Raw genomic sequence first — 17,386 nt, 5'->3', positions numbered from 1 at the left:
CAATGCCCTGGGGTGGATTTATGGGAGGTAAATTGTTCAAAGAGATGTGTTGCCCAGAGTCCCATTCTGAATTTTTGTTTGTCCAGGTCAAAGGTGGTTGGTTTCCAATATTTCCTTCTTTGATACTTGGAAGCTTAAGAATTCCATCCACTGCCTTTTTCTCCTCAAAGGTTTCAGAATTTCTAGTACTCTGTTTGGTCTTTTTCTTCCTGTTCTTTTTTAATTTGTGAGCTGCAACATTTGGAGCATGGAAAACTCGGCGACTTTTGGACGCCGTGGATAGATCGGCGGTGCTTCCTGTAGAATTGGGAGTTTCACTGCCGGACAATCTCATCTCATCCATTTCATGTCGTAGACTTGCTAGGTGGTGAAGAAGTTGCTGCTTTTCAGAGGAATATGTTTTCATTGTCTGTCGTAAATCATCCTGAAGTTTCTTTGTGGACCGTTGCAGGAAATTGCCGTACATGGTGTGTCTGATAAAAACGACCCTGCAAAAAAGTTTTAATCAATGGAAAGTGGTATCTTTATCTTCAGCTCATAGAAAATATTGAAGTCTGGAGTGAAGAGAATCTCTGACTAGAATAAATTAAAAAAAATATCTTAAGTGTCTTAAAAGATTTGACGGCTCAATAGACATCTTAGTAATCCCTAGCACAAATCTTGACCTACCAAATAAAAAAAAATTACACTTTAATCCTCTGTTATAATATTATAATGGTGTTGAATGTGATTTTTATTAAGTTTTTTAAAACCTATTTAGAGGTCTGTGAATTTTACAGGTATTAATCTACTGAACTTAATTATGAGTATTACGTCAAAGAGCTTGATAATTAGGAGTGCTATAACAATTTGTTAAAGTTGTCATTCGTATTTTTAAAAAAAATTATTGATGGTGTTCATTTTCTTATATTAATTTTCAAGATTCTCTTAAACTGTAAAATAATTAATAAAGAGCATACCTTTAAGAATAAAAAGAATCTTGCTATTCACTTGGACGTCAGAATTCTTTTTTTATTTTGTTCAAACTGACAAAATTTTCTTGACGTGCATCGAAATGAAATGAGAATGAATCGATTTAAATCCTATACAAAGTTTCTACTTGTTTACGAGTTTGTGCCACTCTGAGTAATGGATTGATGATGTTTTTTTAATTTTTGATTCAATACAGATTGATTTTTAATTGATTCTTGATAGTTCGGATCAGAAGAATTCTATGGGTGGTGACTTTAAACATGATTTTTTATAAAGACAACATCAGTGTTATTTTATTCAATTTTTTGCTTTGTAAACAAGATAAAATCATAAAAAATAAAACATGGAGGATCAGTGTAGTTAATGATATTTGAAAGTCAAAAATTTGAGGATGAAAGAGTTCAAGTTAAAACAAGTTCTTATTTAATCTTTGCAAGAAACTATAGAACATGTGTTTTGATAGAGTGCAGAAATCAGCTATAATTATTAACAAACTTCTAAATTTTTTAATTAGGAGAACAAATATTCTAAAAAAAGAAAGACTTCTATTAAAGAAAAAAATTATAATTTATTAAAAGAATTACCAAGTGTTTAAACAAAATTATGTTAAAATTTACCTGTTAGCAACATAATTAAAACATGACTTACCATATTACAAGCCTTCCATTTAGGTTAAACAGAATGCAAATAAAGGTCTCCAAAATGAAGTTAATTGATTGCCAACACGGCTGATTTTGTTTGATTCTTGAGAATAAATGCTTCCTGTATTTCTACTTTGTCTTGTACAGAAGCAAGATAAAGTGCTAAATGTCAATAAAATTTGACAGTTTGCAGCCCAAGTATTTTTCAAGTAGCTAATTCAGTACCAGGCCTGATTTCCCTTAACTCCCTTATGATCACCAAAACATGGGACTTTCATTATACGGGCTTTGACGCATGGATTCAATATTGACCATATATTCTATATTGGTTTTTTGTCTGTTAAACAAACTGAATCAAATCTGAGCATTTTTGATTTTTGAATTATTACTATCGATTTCTTTTTTTTCTTGGGAGACAGCAAATTGAATTATGAAAGCTTTAATATTGCCTTTTTAAGTCTTATGTTAGCTTGTCAGGGGGGTTTAAGAAATGCCCCAAAGTGCTGGTTTTATTGTCACCTGTGTAAGGGGTGAGGCAGGTACATTGTTTATCAACTTGGCTACCTTGCGTCAAAAGGATCTTATCAAAAAGATATTTATTATATATATGGAAGCCTCCTCTTTGGGCTTCCTCTTACACAATGAATCTCAACCTTCTTGTTGATTTTTCTTTGGTTATTACTTCAAACTTTATCATTGAAATTCATTATGTGAATAGCTTAGGATTAGTGATTAGTGATTTCAGTTTGATATTTTGTAGAAGCGTCTTAGGACTTTGTGTAGGAAATAATGTTTGTTTTATAAGAGAAATCTTGTATTTTTGAATTGCTCATGTTTGAGATGAAAAGATTTACTTCAGGGCAAAAGGTTTCTATCTGGCGAGCTCATACTTCAAAGGACATTGACAAATCTTGGAGACTCATTGAGTACAGTGTTTTGTGCAAGTAATACAAGTAACATTACTTATTCAATAAAAAACAAATGCTAGCAACTTCTTTCCACCTTCTCAAGTTGTTGAAGTGCAAAATCCATTAACTGAATTTCCTTCAAATCCCTGAATCATCATTGAAATTAAAAAAGTAATTAATTGATTTGTTGATGTCTTCATTGAAATATGGGAGAAAGGAGGTGGGGTAGAAGAGGGGTGGTTATGAGGTTATCCATCTGCTCACTTTGATAGGAAAGGTTTTGGATGGAGAGTTCATATTTGCACCATTGTTTGGTTTAATGAAGAGATTTGGCTAAGATTGCTTATGGTATCGGAGGGCTTCTTTTCTTTTGTTAAAAATACAGTTATTTATTAATTTTCATACAATAACTGTAGAAGATTTTGAGCAAGCTGGTATTCAGATTTGCAGAAGGAATGTACAAATCGACTTATTAGACATCAGGTCAATTTTCATATTAGGTACATCTGAGATTTTTTACTTTCTTGATACACAAAAATAAAATTTGAATACTTGCATGCTATAGATACATCTAACCATGACTTTAACAAATCTGCATACTTGCGACTTGTCTTAGATGTGGAAGTAAAAACAGCCCCCTCTTCCTTGTGTCTTGACATAAGTTCAGCTGTACCAAAACGGGCTTCATTGAGACAGTCAGGTAAAGTCATGATTCTGTTGGAGGTCCGTCTTTCTTGTTTTATGTAGTGATCTTTCTTCCTTCCTTGATCATGTGGTGATGTGCTTTAAAAAAAAGAAAAAGATGATAATTTTATGATTTATACACAAATATGATTGATTGAGACTTACTAAAATTCCAGATTTCAAAATGGCTTTCTCTAGAGTATTTTTGATGTCAAATAGCTGAAAATTAACTGAAAATAATATTAAATCCCTTTATGAGCAAATTTTTAGTCCTTTTCCCAAAACGAGTATACTAATGTTGTGAAGCAAGAGTATATTAATGCTTCATTTAAAATGATTTAGCTTAGAAATCCATTATATATATATATATATATATATATATATATATATATATATATATATATATATATATATATATATATATATATATATATATATACGTGACTATTAATTAAACCAGCCTCAACACCCCCCCCCCCCCCACCCCCAAATTTCATGTCACTTACTTTGAAGAAAGACTAAACAAAATTCCCTCCAAAACAGAAGAAGTAATTTTTAGAGAAAACACTTCTTTCAAAGTTCAAAAAAATATTAATAAAATAACTGTTATGAAGGTTGATTAACTGTAGAATGCAAATCAGGCAAACTTTCCAGTGAGTAATTTGGTCACAATATAATATGACAAGTGAAACTATCTTATTGTTAGTTTTTGTGTGGTCTTGACTTGCCAGTATATCTTTGAAAATCAGAGCTTCTGCTTTTGTAAATTTATAAAGTGAATAGTATAGCATATTACGTGGAGTATAATTAAAATTCACAGTCAATGAGTTCATTACTGAAATATGATGTCACCTGGTGTAGCCATTGTTTTAGTCTAGACAAATAAACAAAGATATTTCACGTGGTAGATTCCATATAGTTGAAGCTTAGTGATTTCTTTTTTGATAGAATTGTAAATTTAGTGGGGCGTTGTCTGTTTTGTTTATTTATTGACAGCTTTAAAATCACTGTTAAGTACAGTAACCTTTAGAAAGAAGCATGTTTGAAATATCAAAGCATTTAAAGGGAATTTAAAATCCAATAATATGTTTGCATTTTGTTTAATGCACAATTTTGAAGCTTTGTTTTATCTTGAAGAGGCAATGTCCTTCATGGATGGGTACCTGATACAAACATCAATACATTTATATAGATACATGTATATGCAGTGTGTATCAACGTAAAGACAATTTAAGGACCTTTTTTAACACAATATAGATTCACAGGATAATGTATAAAGACAGGTTATTGTTAAACAACATAAAAGAATTGCTTGTAACATAAGAATTCTGTGTTGATTATTATTTTAAAACATTTGTGCAAAATAAGTTTTTAGGCTATTTCAAAAGCCAAAAGTCAGTTCTCTTTTTAACAAAAACAGATTTTTCCCCAAAAAAGTAACATTCATAATGTAGTTAATTTTCTTTGTAAATCAATGAAATTTGAGATGACAAACAAGATGCTTTTCAAAATATATAGTGTACTTTACATCAATTTGAATAATCTATAATACTCTATCTTTCTGAACATTTTGTATTTTAAAAATTAACAATATTATTGATCTGCCTCTTGTTTGTATACAAAAGAGAATTGAAAATTTATAAGGAACTAAGACAGTGTGTGGTACTATCCACTTCCTCATTTCAAATCTAGATTGTTTAAAGAAACAACGTTTTCATCATACATTTCCAGAAACAAACTTTTGTTCCAATTTTCAATATTTTTTTGTTCTATAGGTCATACTCATAATAGTTGCTATAGTTTTTTTTCTCTCTTTTTTTTTTTTTGATATTTGAAAGCTTTGAAGACAAGATACTATTTAGAACACAATAAAAGTTCAGTGAGAGGGCTAAAATAGGCTTTGCCTGCTGCCCAATCCTATTCACTTTTTGTGAAAAAAAATATTTATAAATAAAAAATAATAATTAAAAAAAAAAACACAAGAAAAGTTTTTTATGAGAGTACTTGCCTGTTTTGTGTAAGCTGTGGGTCCATGACATCTATTTTATTTTTCTGGTTAGATTTGGGGACAGAATAGGGGAAAAGATATTCATGATAAAACATTGTGATTTAAGAAAACAAACTGTTTAACAATTCCTGCTGCTTTGTGTTCTCAACTGATTCCTCTAATTACATTTTGGCCTGTAAATACCTATTTTGAGAAGTCCACAAGTACTTGTAATGGGACTTGGGATTGGAGTAATTGCTCTTCAATGGCTGCTATCAGTTGTTTCTGAGGAGATGCTGATTACGATACAGTTCTTGTTAGCGGCAATCTGAAGTGGTGGCAAAAATAACTGCCTTGTGATTTACAGGACATTGATTTCTGGACTGATTGGGCAATTTGTTTTGTTCTTCAATCATAATTTCATCTCTCTTTATCTTGGTGCTGAAGTGGCTTTATCTGAACTTCAGTCAGTTTGCTGCTGATTTTGTCATACTTTTTGATATCTAAAGCTATATGTTACTGTGTCACTGGCAATCTTTCTCTTTTATAGATTATGGCATAGAATATAATGTCGAGTGAGATGTTTTTAGAATATTTTAGGGTATAAACATATTTGTAAATAGTGCTTATTTCTAGGTATTTGTCACAAATAGCTCCAGATGATTTTTTATCTTCATGATAAGAACAGTGATATACAGCAGGACACGGGCTGAGAACCATATCACAAACTATTGATTCTCAAAATCTGGAATAATCAGGGTTTTTTTTTCTTTTGTTGGTTTGTTTTTGTGTTTGTTTTTGGTGTTTTTTTTTTTTTGTATGTGTGGTTTGGAAAAGGGGGGGGGGGGGTGTTAAAGTAGTGCAAGACCTCTCATAGCTCTGAGTTTGTTGAGTGATATCTTTGAATCACCCCAGATGGCTTCCATAATTTTGGAGGTAGTTATGTTAAAAAAAATTAATTGTAACAGGTTATATCTATATTTAGTTGTTGGTCAGTGTTTAATTCCTATGTTTACAGAGATGCTACCTCCTCTGATACCACCCCTCCCTCCTCCCCCACGCTGTCTCGACGGGCCAGAGACCGACCCACAGATGACAATGTGTTCTCAAGACTTACAAGCAATACAAAGCCACCTACTCTACAACCACCAAACAGGTAATTAACACACATAACTCAATGATTGTACACTAGTAAATAATCTCTATAATCTCAGTTACCGTGAATTGTGAATTGGCTTTAAAATAGCCACACTATCATTGTCACAAACCCATCCACTGGCACAAGATCTTTTTGTTATAAAAACCCATTCACTCAAAAAGCAAGAACTTAACATTAACATAAATGATCCACTCATACAGCAAGAACTTCACATTGACATATGTTGCCAATCCACTTGCACAACAGGTATTTGTCACTACAGTAAAACTCGGTTATAACGAAGTCACTGGGACCTGTGAAATTACTTCGCTATATCCGTAATTTGTTATATCGGTATAAGAAATTCGTTAAATTTATATAACTGGGGATCCAAGAAAAATTCGCTATATCAGTGAATTCACTATATCATGTTTGTACTAAACGAGTTTTCCTGTATATAACCCATTCACTCACACAACAAGTGCTTGTCACTATGTAGCCCATCCACTCACACAACAGGTGCTTGTTACTACATAACCCACCCACTCACACAACAGATACTTGTCACTACATAACCCTTTCACTAACACAACAGGTACTTGTCACTACATAATCCATCTACTTGCACAACAGGTACTTGTCAATACAAAAACCCATCCAGTCACACTACAGGTGCTTGTCACTGCATAACCTATCCACTCACACAACAGGTGCTTGTCACTACATAACTCATCCACTAACAGAACAGGTGCTTTCACTACATAACCCATTCACTACCACGACAGGTACTTGTCACTGTATAACCTACCCACTCACACAACAGATACTTGTCACTACATAACCCATTCACTATCACAACACGTGCTTGTCACTACATAACCCAATCACTAACACAACAGGTGCTTGTCACTACATAACCCATCCACTCACACGACAGGTGCTTGTCACTGCATAACCCATCCACTCACACAACAGACACTTGTCACATCATAACCCATCCACTCACACAACTGGTGCTTGTCATTGTCATCTTACATTTCTATTAAATTTTCTTTTGTATATTTTCTAGAATATTGTTGTTTGATTTGTATATTGTTTTGTTTTTATGTCAAAAATATGGCAAATTTACTGAGTTATGTTTTTGAAATAATTTTATAAAAATGGTAACTTAAAGTTTTTGTGAATATCAGTCATGTTAGATTAAATGTAATGCCATTTCCTGATCAGAAAGCAGGAATCAATGAAACTGTATTAGATGTCTGTATGATATTGTGTGAAATTTCCTGTCTGTTTTGACATAGGAGTTGTTTGTTAACTTAAATTACAAAATACAATGATATAACACATTTAATTTAACAGCATTAGTTTTTGTATCAGCGAAAAAAATATATTTTCCCTACCTACCGACCCAACTGTTTAAAGACTAGGCAACACTAAACCAACAATATTTTAATTGTGGCCTAACCATCCACTCACACACAACAGGTGCTTGTCACATCATAACCCACCACTCACACACAACAGGTGCTCGTCACATCATAACCCATCCACTCACACAACAGGTGCTTGTCACTACATAACCCATCCATTCACACAACTGGTGCTTGTCACTACATAATCCATCCACTCACACAACAGGTGCTTGTCAATACAAAAACCATTCTCTCACACAATAGATACTGCCATCTCTACTCTATTCACCCACACAGAAAAATTGTCAATAGTATAACTCTCATACTACTCACAAAACAAAAATACTTATACAACTCAACATAGCTCTCCACATTACTCTGTTAAGTTTTGAACATCTCTAATTTCATATGACAGAGGGCAGATTGTTCCAAACACTGGGAAAGTGCCCCCTAGTAAGACTGCCCCAGTAGTGTGTACACATACAGCTGAGGGACACAGTAAGGCAGTACTATCACTAGATGCCACAGAGGACCTTCTTTTCACCAGCAGTAAAGGTGCATATAAGTGATGATTTTCCCTTTTCAATTCTGGTGATGTAGGGGGCGTTCTTCAATGATGTTAATCTGAATTTCAAGGAGATGTTTTGGAAAAGATATTTAAGATAAAAATCAAATTGTTCTTCTTCAAAGAATTCAAAAATTATGATTCATTTAATGTTCTGGTTTTAAATAAGTGCAGTACACATTGGGAATAATTGTGCTTATGTCTATCAGACTGCTTCAAGAGTAATGTCAGAGAAATAAATTTTGATAGGAAAATGTTACTTTATTGCATTGATTATTTGCATATTTTATTTATAAATTGCAAATGGAGATGCTACTAAATGCTACTGAAAATGAGAATTCTTGCTTTATTAGCACCCCAATAGTGAGTGAATGGTTTGTGAAATTTGGAAATTTTATTGATAATTGGCTTATAGAATCTTACTGTATGTATGATTTAAGAAAAACTCAAACCCTTTTTATTTCTTGAAGTTCTAAATGGAAGTATAATAAAAAAAAGTTTTTCAGCAAGTAAAGACCTAGTCATGTTATTTTTTAGACCGCACTGCCAAAACATGGGACCTACACACGGGGAAAGAAGTTGCATCATATACAGGTCACCCTAACAACGTGGTGTGTGTGAGATACTGCCCACAGTCTAAGTTATTATTTACTGTATCTCAGTCGTATGTCAGTGTGTGGGACACCAGGAGCTCAACCAAACAGTGCATCAAAACTCTCAGGTATATGTCTCTTATTGAAGAGTTAGAGTTTGAAGTGTTTGTAAAATCATGGCAGTGTGCATTTTATACATGTACTTTCCTCATAGTTGGCGTAAAGTTGTTGATGTGTAAGGGTTGTGATCATAGAAATGAAGCAATTGATTGGCATGAGACAACAGTATAATTATGTCTGCCAGAATTAAGTTCATTAGAAGTAATAAAACAGGTTTCATTTTTAAGATTATCTCTAAACTAATTAAAAAGACATTAGAAGCTTGGATGCAACCTCAGTTGGTTAACTTTACTTATTTTAAACTGCTATGGCAAAGACGACAAAGTAATAAACTAGAACAGAATGGTTGCTACTCATGCATCTGTTGCATTATCTTCTCTCTGGACTAGAAACAGCTATTGCAGTATAATGTCTGTTATGTATCATATCTTGCAGTTCTTCTGGATTAACCCATGATGGATGTGTAAACTTTGGATCCACCCGTCAGATTGAGCTAGCTCCAGGAGAGCACCACATTAATGACATAGCCTTAAATGAAGATGGAACAGCTCTGTACAGTGCTGCTGGGAACGTGGTCAGAGTGTGGGACCTAAAGAGGTAAAGCAAAATTCTGTTTCAAGGACAGTAACTCAATTTATAGAACAGATATGCCTGATTTCTTTTGCAAGGATAAATCTAAAATTGCATTTTAAATGTGTTATGCTTAGCTGATATATGTTATTGAGTACAAGGTTTATGAATTAATATTATAAATGTTTTATTTTGTGCAGTTTTTGTGCTATTGGCAAATTGAACGGAGGTCACCAGGCCGCTGTAATGGCTATAGCAGTGGACAGATGGGAGAAAAACGATATTGTCCTCACTGGATCAAAGGACCACTACATCAAGGTACTCCATAACACACCACCCAAACACAACATTAAGGTATTCATAAACACACCACCAACATCACTACATCAGGGTATCCCCTCCCAAAAAATATCACCCACACCACTACCTCAAGGTATTCCCAAACAATTCACACACACCAATATATCAAGGTATCCCCAGAAACACCACCATCCACTACATCAAGGTATCCCCAAACACATTACCCACTCCAATACATAAAGAAATGACCAAAGTATCACCCACACCACTACATCAAGGTATTCTCAGACCCTTTACCCACTTCAATACATAAAGAAATGACCAAAATATCAACCACACCACTACATCAAGGTATTCTCAGACCCTTTACCCACTTCAATACATAAAGAAATCACCAAAATATCACCCACACCACTACATCAAGGTATCCCCGTCATCAATTTGTCCCCTCTTACATTTCCAACCATTGCATTTGCATATCTTTAAACACAACTTCTAATTCAAGATATCCAATCTCATACACAGAGCAATATGTTTATATGCAGCTCACTATACATGTTTACTCTTTCACATGTAATATTAATGCCATCTTCGCTAGCCAAGGGCTTCTGATACGCTACTCTCCTCATAAGCCCTTGGCATACGGTGTTAAAAAAAGTTGGGATTTTTTTCTCAAGTTGTGATTGGAGTTGATCGACATCGTTCGACCAATCAGCAATTGTTTTTTGTAAATGACGATATTTGCGTTCGGGATATATCTTGACTCTTTAATATCGGTAATGTAAAACGCAAGTAAACAATGATCCGTAAGATAACATGCCATTCTATGAATAGCAATATGGTGTCATCCAATTTCTAAAGCAACGTGCAAAATATGTGATTAAGAATCTATACTGAAGATGTAGATTCCTGCATTTTTACATGTTTAAATAAAAAATTAACATAACTCAATACCTTCTTTTTAATTATCCTTTAAAAACAAAATTTTTTTAAATACGCTTTTTATTTCTGTCGATGACGCAATCTGTGCATACCTGGTAAGAATCATGATCATGTGACAAAAACAATCCCGTCTTTTGTCAGCACCGTATTCCAAGGGTTTATGAGGAGAGTAGCATATCAGAAACCCTTGGCTAGCGAAGATGTATTAGTGCCTGAAATAACCACAAAACTGATAAAATGGTATGGGTTGTTAAAAGGTCTTATTTTTATGAAAATGTGAGTAAAAGTGAACTTAACTTTGAAATGTGTAACTTACCTTACATTACCATTTTAACTTGTTAATGTTTCAGATGTTTGAGGTAGTTGAGGAGAGGGCAGGTATAATGACCCCTAAGTATAACCTAGAACCCCCCCACTATGATGGTATCCAGGCATTATGTATACACGAGGATACCCTGTTTAGTGGATCCAGGGACATGTGCATCAAGAAGTGGGACCTGTCCACACAGCAGCTCAAACATGTAAGTCACGCACAGGTGTTGATGTTCCTTAAAATGTTATTCTCCACAATGGTCATCTAAAGAAGAACTTTTCCTAAAATGACTCTTGTTCTTAAGTTGATTTATGATCAGCCACGACAAACTTAGACATATATGATAATTGTGATTTCAGTTTTTATTAATTGATATTTCTTGTTATTTTTAGTCTCTGAACTCTGCTCATAAGGACTGGATATGTGCTCTGAAATTCATGCCAGGAAACAACATTCTGTTCAGTGGTTGTCGAGGAGGGTTCCTTAAATTGTGGAATATAGAAAACTGTAACCAGCTGGGAGAAATCAAGGCTCACAGTAGTCCCATAAACGCCATAGCAACCAACTCCTCCGCCATCTTCACAGCATCAAAGTAAGTACATACCAACATTTGATAGTGAACTATCTATGGCAGGTTCATTTTCATATCATTGAATGAGATATGTTTGGTGGTTAAATTTCATCATCTCAAGGCATGTATTGTTGAATATTTATGCATTTGAGAAAACCATACAGTTAGATGAGTTGATATGGCACATATCTGAATGCATTTCTTTAAAACAGGAGCCTAATTGAGCTGTGGTAACAAGTCATATTTAATAATATTGAAAACAAAAAAATGTAAAATTATCTGTGTTTCAGTGAAACTGAAGTGAAATTCTGGCAGTACCGGAAAATACAGTCATGTGAATTTTATATTTGACCATTCTTATTTCAAAGCATGAAATGCTCCATAAGCAAAGGGAAATAACTTTTTTTGTTATACCTTTAAAAATTGTTTGAAAGTTGTTCCTTTATAAATCTATACTATAAAAACACTAACATTTTCCAAAGTTTTACTGAGCGTTCCCCCCAAAAATTGATGTTGGACCACCTGGTGAGATGTTGGAACCACTTGGTGTAGGTGGGATCAGTTGTAACTTATTTGTATTTGTTGGTGTTCAACAGTTAAAGAATTAACCAAGTGCAGATAAACAAAATTTATATCCATGGCAAACAGCTAGATATGTCATTATTATAACAAGTGAAAGGTATAACAAAATATTTATTGACTATGTTTTAATACCGGCAGAATGCATTTTGACGACACCTCAAACCAAACTGTTTGCCTTTGGCTTAATGACCTCTCACAAACAGTTTTTTTCTTGGGTCTGACAAAATGCATGTTGCTCTTGAACCCAGTCAATAAATGTATACTGCTGCATGCTGTACCAGTTAACATCATTATGAACATCTTGCTGTTAAATAGTTATCCAGAAATGACTCTGTCTTTTTGAATTTAACCTATGCAGATAAAGGAATGTGTAATATTAAACAAGATAACTTGATGAAATTTTTTTTCATTTTCTTTTCTTTTTCTCTTGTCTTTTGCATTTATTTCATAAGCAGTTCAAAGTTTGCATTCCACACATTTATAATCATTATGTACAGTTCACCTCATGAGATGACATTATTAAACATATGAAGACTTTGGCTGCACATAAACTTTTTATTAGACCCATGTTCACCATTTGGTGCCAGTATATTTCCAAACCTTCTGAATTAATTTTTTTAGTGTATATCTCCAGAAGTCATTCAAAAATCATTTAGAATATGTTCTGTGTTCAGTAATGGAACAAGTACAGTTACATGTACACACTAGTATCTTCAAATGGTATTAAATAATAAGGAAGGTTATTTTTTCATGTAATTTATAACTTTTATTATCGATAACTTAATCTCTCAAACTTTTTTTCTCAACCTTTTGGCAGTTTTATTTAAAATTTTCCCTCTCTATGTTATTTTTCTGTCATTTTCTGATAACCTTTGCTTTGTTTCCATAGTGACCACACTGTGGGAATCTGGGGCATCAAATCAGGAACCGACGTCAATGAAAACGGGGAGAATATGGAGTAGACCCGGCAATAAGTTTGGTAACAAGACCCGGGTCTGAAATCAACCTCATCAAGTCTCAACAATAAGTTTGGTAACAAGACCCGGGTCTGAAATCAACCTCATCAAGTCTCAACAATAAGTTTGGTAACAAGACCCGGGTCTGAAATCAACCTCATCAAGTCTCAACAATAAGTTTGGTAAGAACCCGGGTCTGAAATCAACCTCATCAAGTCTCAACAATAAGATCGGTAACAAGTCCCAGAAAGCAACCTCAACAATAAGTTTGGTAATGAGTCCTGTGTCTGAAAGCAACCTCGTCAAGCCTCAACAATAAGTTTGGTAATGATTCCCGGGTCTGAAAGACACCTCATTAAGCCTCAACAATAAGTTTGGTAATGATTCCCGGGTCTGAAAGACACCTCATTAAGCCTCAACAACAAGTTTTTTAACAAGTCCCAGAAAGCAAACTCATCAAGCCTCAACATTGAAATTCCATCTCCTTACATACAAACTGTGTCGGAAACATAAAATGATGATATTTTGATAATATCAGAGAATGAAGACTTTCTACACCTATTGAAAGAAATAATAATACATCACTATAAGTCTGTAAAGATTTTTAAAGACATGGCAAAATGTACTTCAGGATGACTTCATAAACACAGGATCAAACCAAGGAAAACTATTTATTGTTTACAATGTTCTGAAGGAAACCAGAAATTTTTTTTTTATTAATGTTGGAAAGTTTTATCTTGATGTGTTAAATATGGAGACATTGTAAATTGTTGTTCTGTTGTTAAATTGCTATGGTTGTGATCAGATTTTTGCCACAGCTTTAAGCATGCCTATGGTGCAGTTAGCTAAGCTTTACAGTTGTAAGTACATGTAAATGTATTAATGTGTTTATGGACACTCAAAGATAAAATAAATGGTGCAAACAACTTATGTGACCTGCCAACAGATTCTGTATTTTGTCTTAAGAGTTCAATGTCTAAGTAATGTTGACTCTGAATACCGTATTGAATCTGTTTTAGTGAGATTTGTATTATATGACCAGAAATGGAGTTTTTCTAAATGTTCGTGAAAGTCTTCCAGATAGGAATTAATTGTCTTGTTCTTAGATGGTCTGTGAACTGATAAAATAAATCATGCATAAATTAACTGCTAGTGCAGGGGACCAATTTAAAATTATGATCATTTATAGCCATTGAGTTTTTGTTTCATTTTGTTATTTTGCTCATTTTGATATTATACGTAACATAGAATTCTAAATAAAGGAAATTGAAAATGGCATGATCTACAAGCATTTTCCCAGTTTTTCCATAGATCTCCGAGTATTTCTATTTATAATAATAAATTCCACTGCTTTTCGGTGTACCGGGGGTATATGGTAGCTGGCAGTGCCTTTGTAAAGCTACTATTTAAAATGAAAATTGTCTGTTGCTTTATATGTAAAATATTTATGTTTGTTCAAATGATATTTAAAATTTGTGTTTCATTTTCAAATCTCATTATGCCATTTTAATATGTTGTGTATCGGTAACATTCCTTCATGTATCAATTTATATATTAATCTTATGTTACTTGTATCTTCATACTTGTAATATTCTTAAAGTATGATTTTTGCTTTGTTTTTACAATTTTGTAATTCTGTGTACATTTTTTTTCTTAATTTATTCTTGCAAGACGCATTGCGTGATAACCTTTGTTTTGTCAACGTGAACAAATAGAAGCTGATCTCACAATAGGAAAGAATGCATATGTTGTTGATCTTTAAGGCCACTGTGTCAAGTCTCTATAGATATATGTACATGAATTTAGCTACGAGTTTCACAGAGTCAAAATTTTCAAGTTTTCTTAACTCACCATGTAAGGCTTTTTTTTTTAATCAAAAAAGAATTAAATTCTGTATATTTTGCCTCATTTGTATACTTATTATTTAAAAATATATTTTTATCTGTTGGTCTCTCTGATTAAGTCTCACAAAGTTAGGAAAGCAATTTTTTCCGGAATGAAATGTGTTGGTTTTCAAATTAATATGTGTTTAGTTAACTCAGATCTGATACTGTAACAGACATAATTAAGTTTTAATATAACCAGTGTTATTGTAATTCATTCCATTTCATAATATTATATGTTAATATGCACACAGCATCTCTGAAGAACAAATATAAGATATAATTTATGGTTTAAGTTGGTACAAGGTTTATTTTTGTTTAGGAGAGAAGCCTAGAACAGTACTTTACTGGGTAATAGAAACTTTAGTTGTCTCATTTCTGACAGTGTATTAGAATTAGAAGTAGACTGTGTTTAGTTAGACTGTCTCAGTTTGTTTATAAGTCTTATTTGTTACCAAAGTGTCACCCCTTATATTGGGAGGGTTATGAAACTTTGATCTTATTTCAGGGAATTGTTTCACACTTAGAACATGTACTTGTTATTGCTTGATCCATTGTCATTTTGAAATGTTTGCTTGCTAATAAGTAACATAACTAAATAAATATTTTATATTTCATTCATAGATTTTGTTTTTAGTAAATTTGAGAGGTATGAAGTTTCAATACTTCTATAAATAAAAATTCTTCTACAGTGTACTCTTTGAATACTGGTAGGCTATCATCAAATGGATGATGGGGAATGCCCTAACATTGTCCAATCTCTTTCTTTTGTACCATTGTCTTTGTGTTCTTAATTATCTTAATGCCAAGAACTGGAGTGAGTGGCCTGATTGGTAGTTTAAAATCTAGAATAAAAGATAACAGAATTCAAGTCCCTGTAATCGGTATCATCATAATTCATGAATGCTACTTCTCCTTCAGTTTAAGTCTTGTATTTAAACACTTGGCACAGAAATAAACTAATTCCACACAATCAGTATGGATTAAGATCGATGGCCTTTATCAGCATGCATACCAAAAAAATGTATAACATTTTTTTTTTTCAAAATGCTATTTGAAATTGATTTCAATAAAATTGGTACATGTTTTCCTTAATCCCTTCAAGAATTTTTAACTCACATAACTTTAAAACCAAGAAACTTTACGGGCTCATACTTTATACAAAGGTTGTTTCTTTATACAACCAAGGTTGTTTTGGACAAGGTTAAGGTACCAGGGTACACAAACTATTTTTAGAAGCTTGTACTAGAGACAAAGGTTACTTGGGATTATGTCCTAATCCTAACAGAGGATAGTTTAAACAAGGTCAAAGGTTTTAGAAATATGGAATTCTTGCATTGGTCAAAACTTTAAGCATTAGAAGATAATAGACATAGAGTTCAAAATGTCAAATTCTGAAATTTTAGACATGTAAAATTCTAAGGAAAATTTTCAAGTAATCATAAGCACTACTTGAAGCACACTTTTGCAGATGACACATCCAGAGATTGAAGACTTTTATATTGCTAACCTCTTTTTGGATGCTGCGTCTGACCTACATTTTGTCCTAAGACTGGTCAGAAGGTTTTGGAATTCAATAACCTTATGTCTTGTCTCTACTCAACTTATTGTACTTGGATAAACATGCACTTTACTGTGGATGCTGTGTTCTTCCAAAATAGTCAAAACATAAGCATACAAGCAAATTCAAAGATTTGTGGTCCCCCACTATCCGTGTCTTAGTGTGGTTGGGATGCAATTATTTAATGGCATATTGTAACTTTCTTTGTTGTTTGTGTGTCCTGTCTTGTCTATCCATCATACAAAAAAGATATATACAGTGGCGCCTCATTTATCCGGACGCCTCTGTCCCCAACAAAATCGTCCGGATAAATGAATCGTCCGGATAATTGAATCACATCTCAAAAAGTACTCTCTAATCATGTACATTGTATATATGCACATTCTTGTTTCAAATGTGACAGCAAAGAAAAAAACTTTTAAATTATATTTTGGTTTATTGTTTTGAAGCAGTAATTGATTAAAGAAAAAAATATATTAAAATGTAATTTACACTTAAAAAAAAATGGATGGGCTATTTTATGCTGAGACCTATTTTGATTCGCCTTCTCTTTGGCCTGTGACTTCATGTGCTGAGCAAGTTTTGATCTTCAGTTGTTTTATTTAGCCATATATTATAATTATTGAAGCTCATATTATATGACAGAACTGTTCAGCATCATCATTAAAATGTTCAAATTTAAACTAAC

The 17,386-nt window shown here is 33.1% G+C and overlaps 1 protein-coding gene across 3 annotated transcripts in view; it reads left to right on the top strand.

Moving 5' to 3' along the window:
* Positions 1–15,754, top strand: part of LOC133175964 (kinesin-like protein KIF21A) — a 52,433-nt gene extending 36,679 nt beyond the window's left edge. For all 3 annotated transcript variants that reach the window (XM_061311121.1, XM_061311122.1, XM_061311120.1), the window contains 9 exons: positions 6,211–6,348; positions 8,158–8,297; positions 8,845–9,028; positions 9,456–9,617; positions 9,791–9,908; positions 11,183–11,353; positions 11,538–11,737; positions 12,007–12,050; positions 13,188–15,754. In XM_061311121.1, the coding sequence (XP_061167105.1) occupies positions 6,211–6,348; positions 8,158–8,297; positions 8,845–9,028; positions 9,456–9,617; positions 9,791–9,908; positions 11,183–11,353; positions 11,538–11,737; positions 12,007–12,050; positions 13,188–13,297 (1,267 nt within the window). In that variant the 3' untranslated portion in view covers positions 13,298–15,754. The remainder of the gene's footprint in view (positions 1–6,210; positions 6,349–8,157; positions 8,298–8,844; positions 9,029–9,455; positions 9,618–9,790; positions 9,909–11,182; positions 11,354–11,537; positions 11,738–12,006; positions 12,051–13,187) is intronic.
* The last annotated feature ends 1,632 nt before the right edge of the window (positions 15,755–17,386 follow it).

This window comes from Saccostrea echinata, unplaced genomic scaffold, assembly GCF_033153115.1.
Source record: "Saccostrea echinata isolate AGI-Se365-2 ecotype Australia unplaced genomic scaffold, CSIRO_AGI_Sech_v1 ptg000064l, whole genome shotgun sequence".
NCBI lineage: Eukaryota > Metazoa > Mollusca > Bivalvia > Ostreida > Ostreidae > Saccostrea > Saccostrea echinata.
Note: the sequence above shows the minus strand (reverse complement) of the source record. Positions and strands in the feature narration are given on the sequence as shown.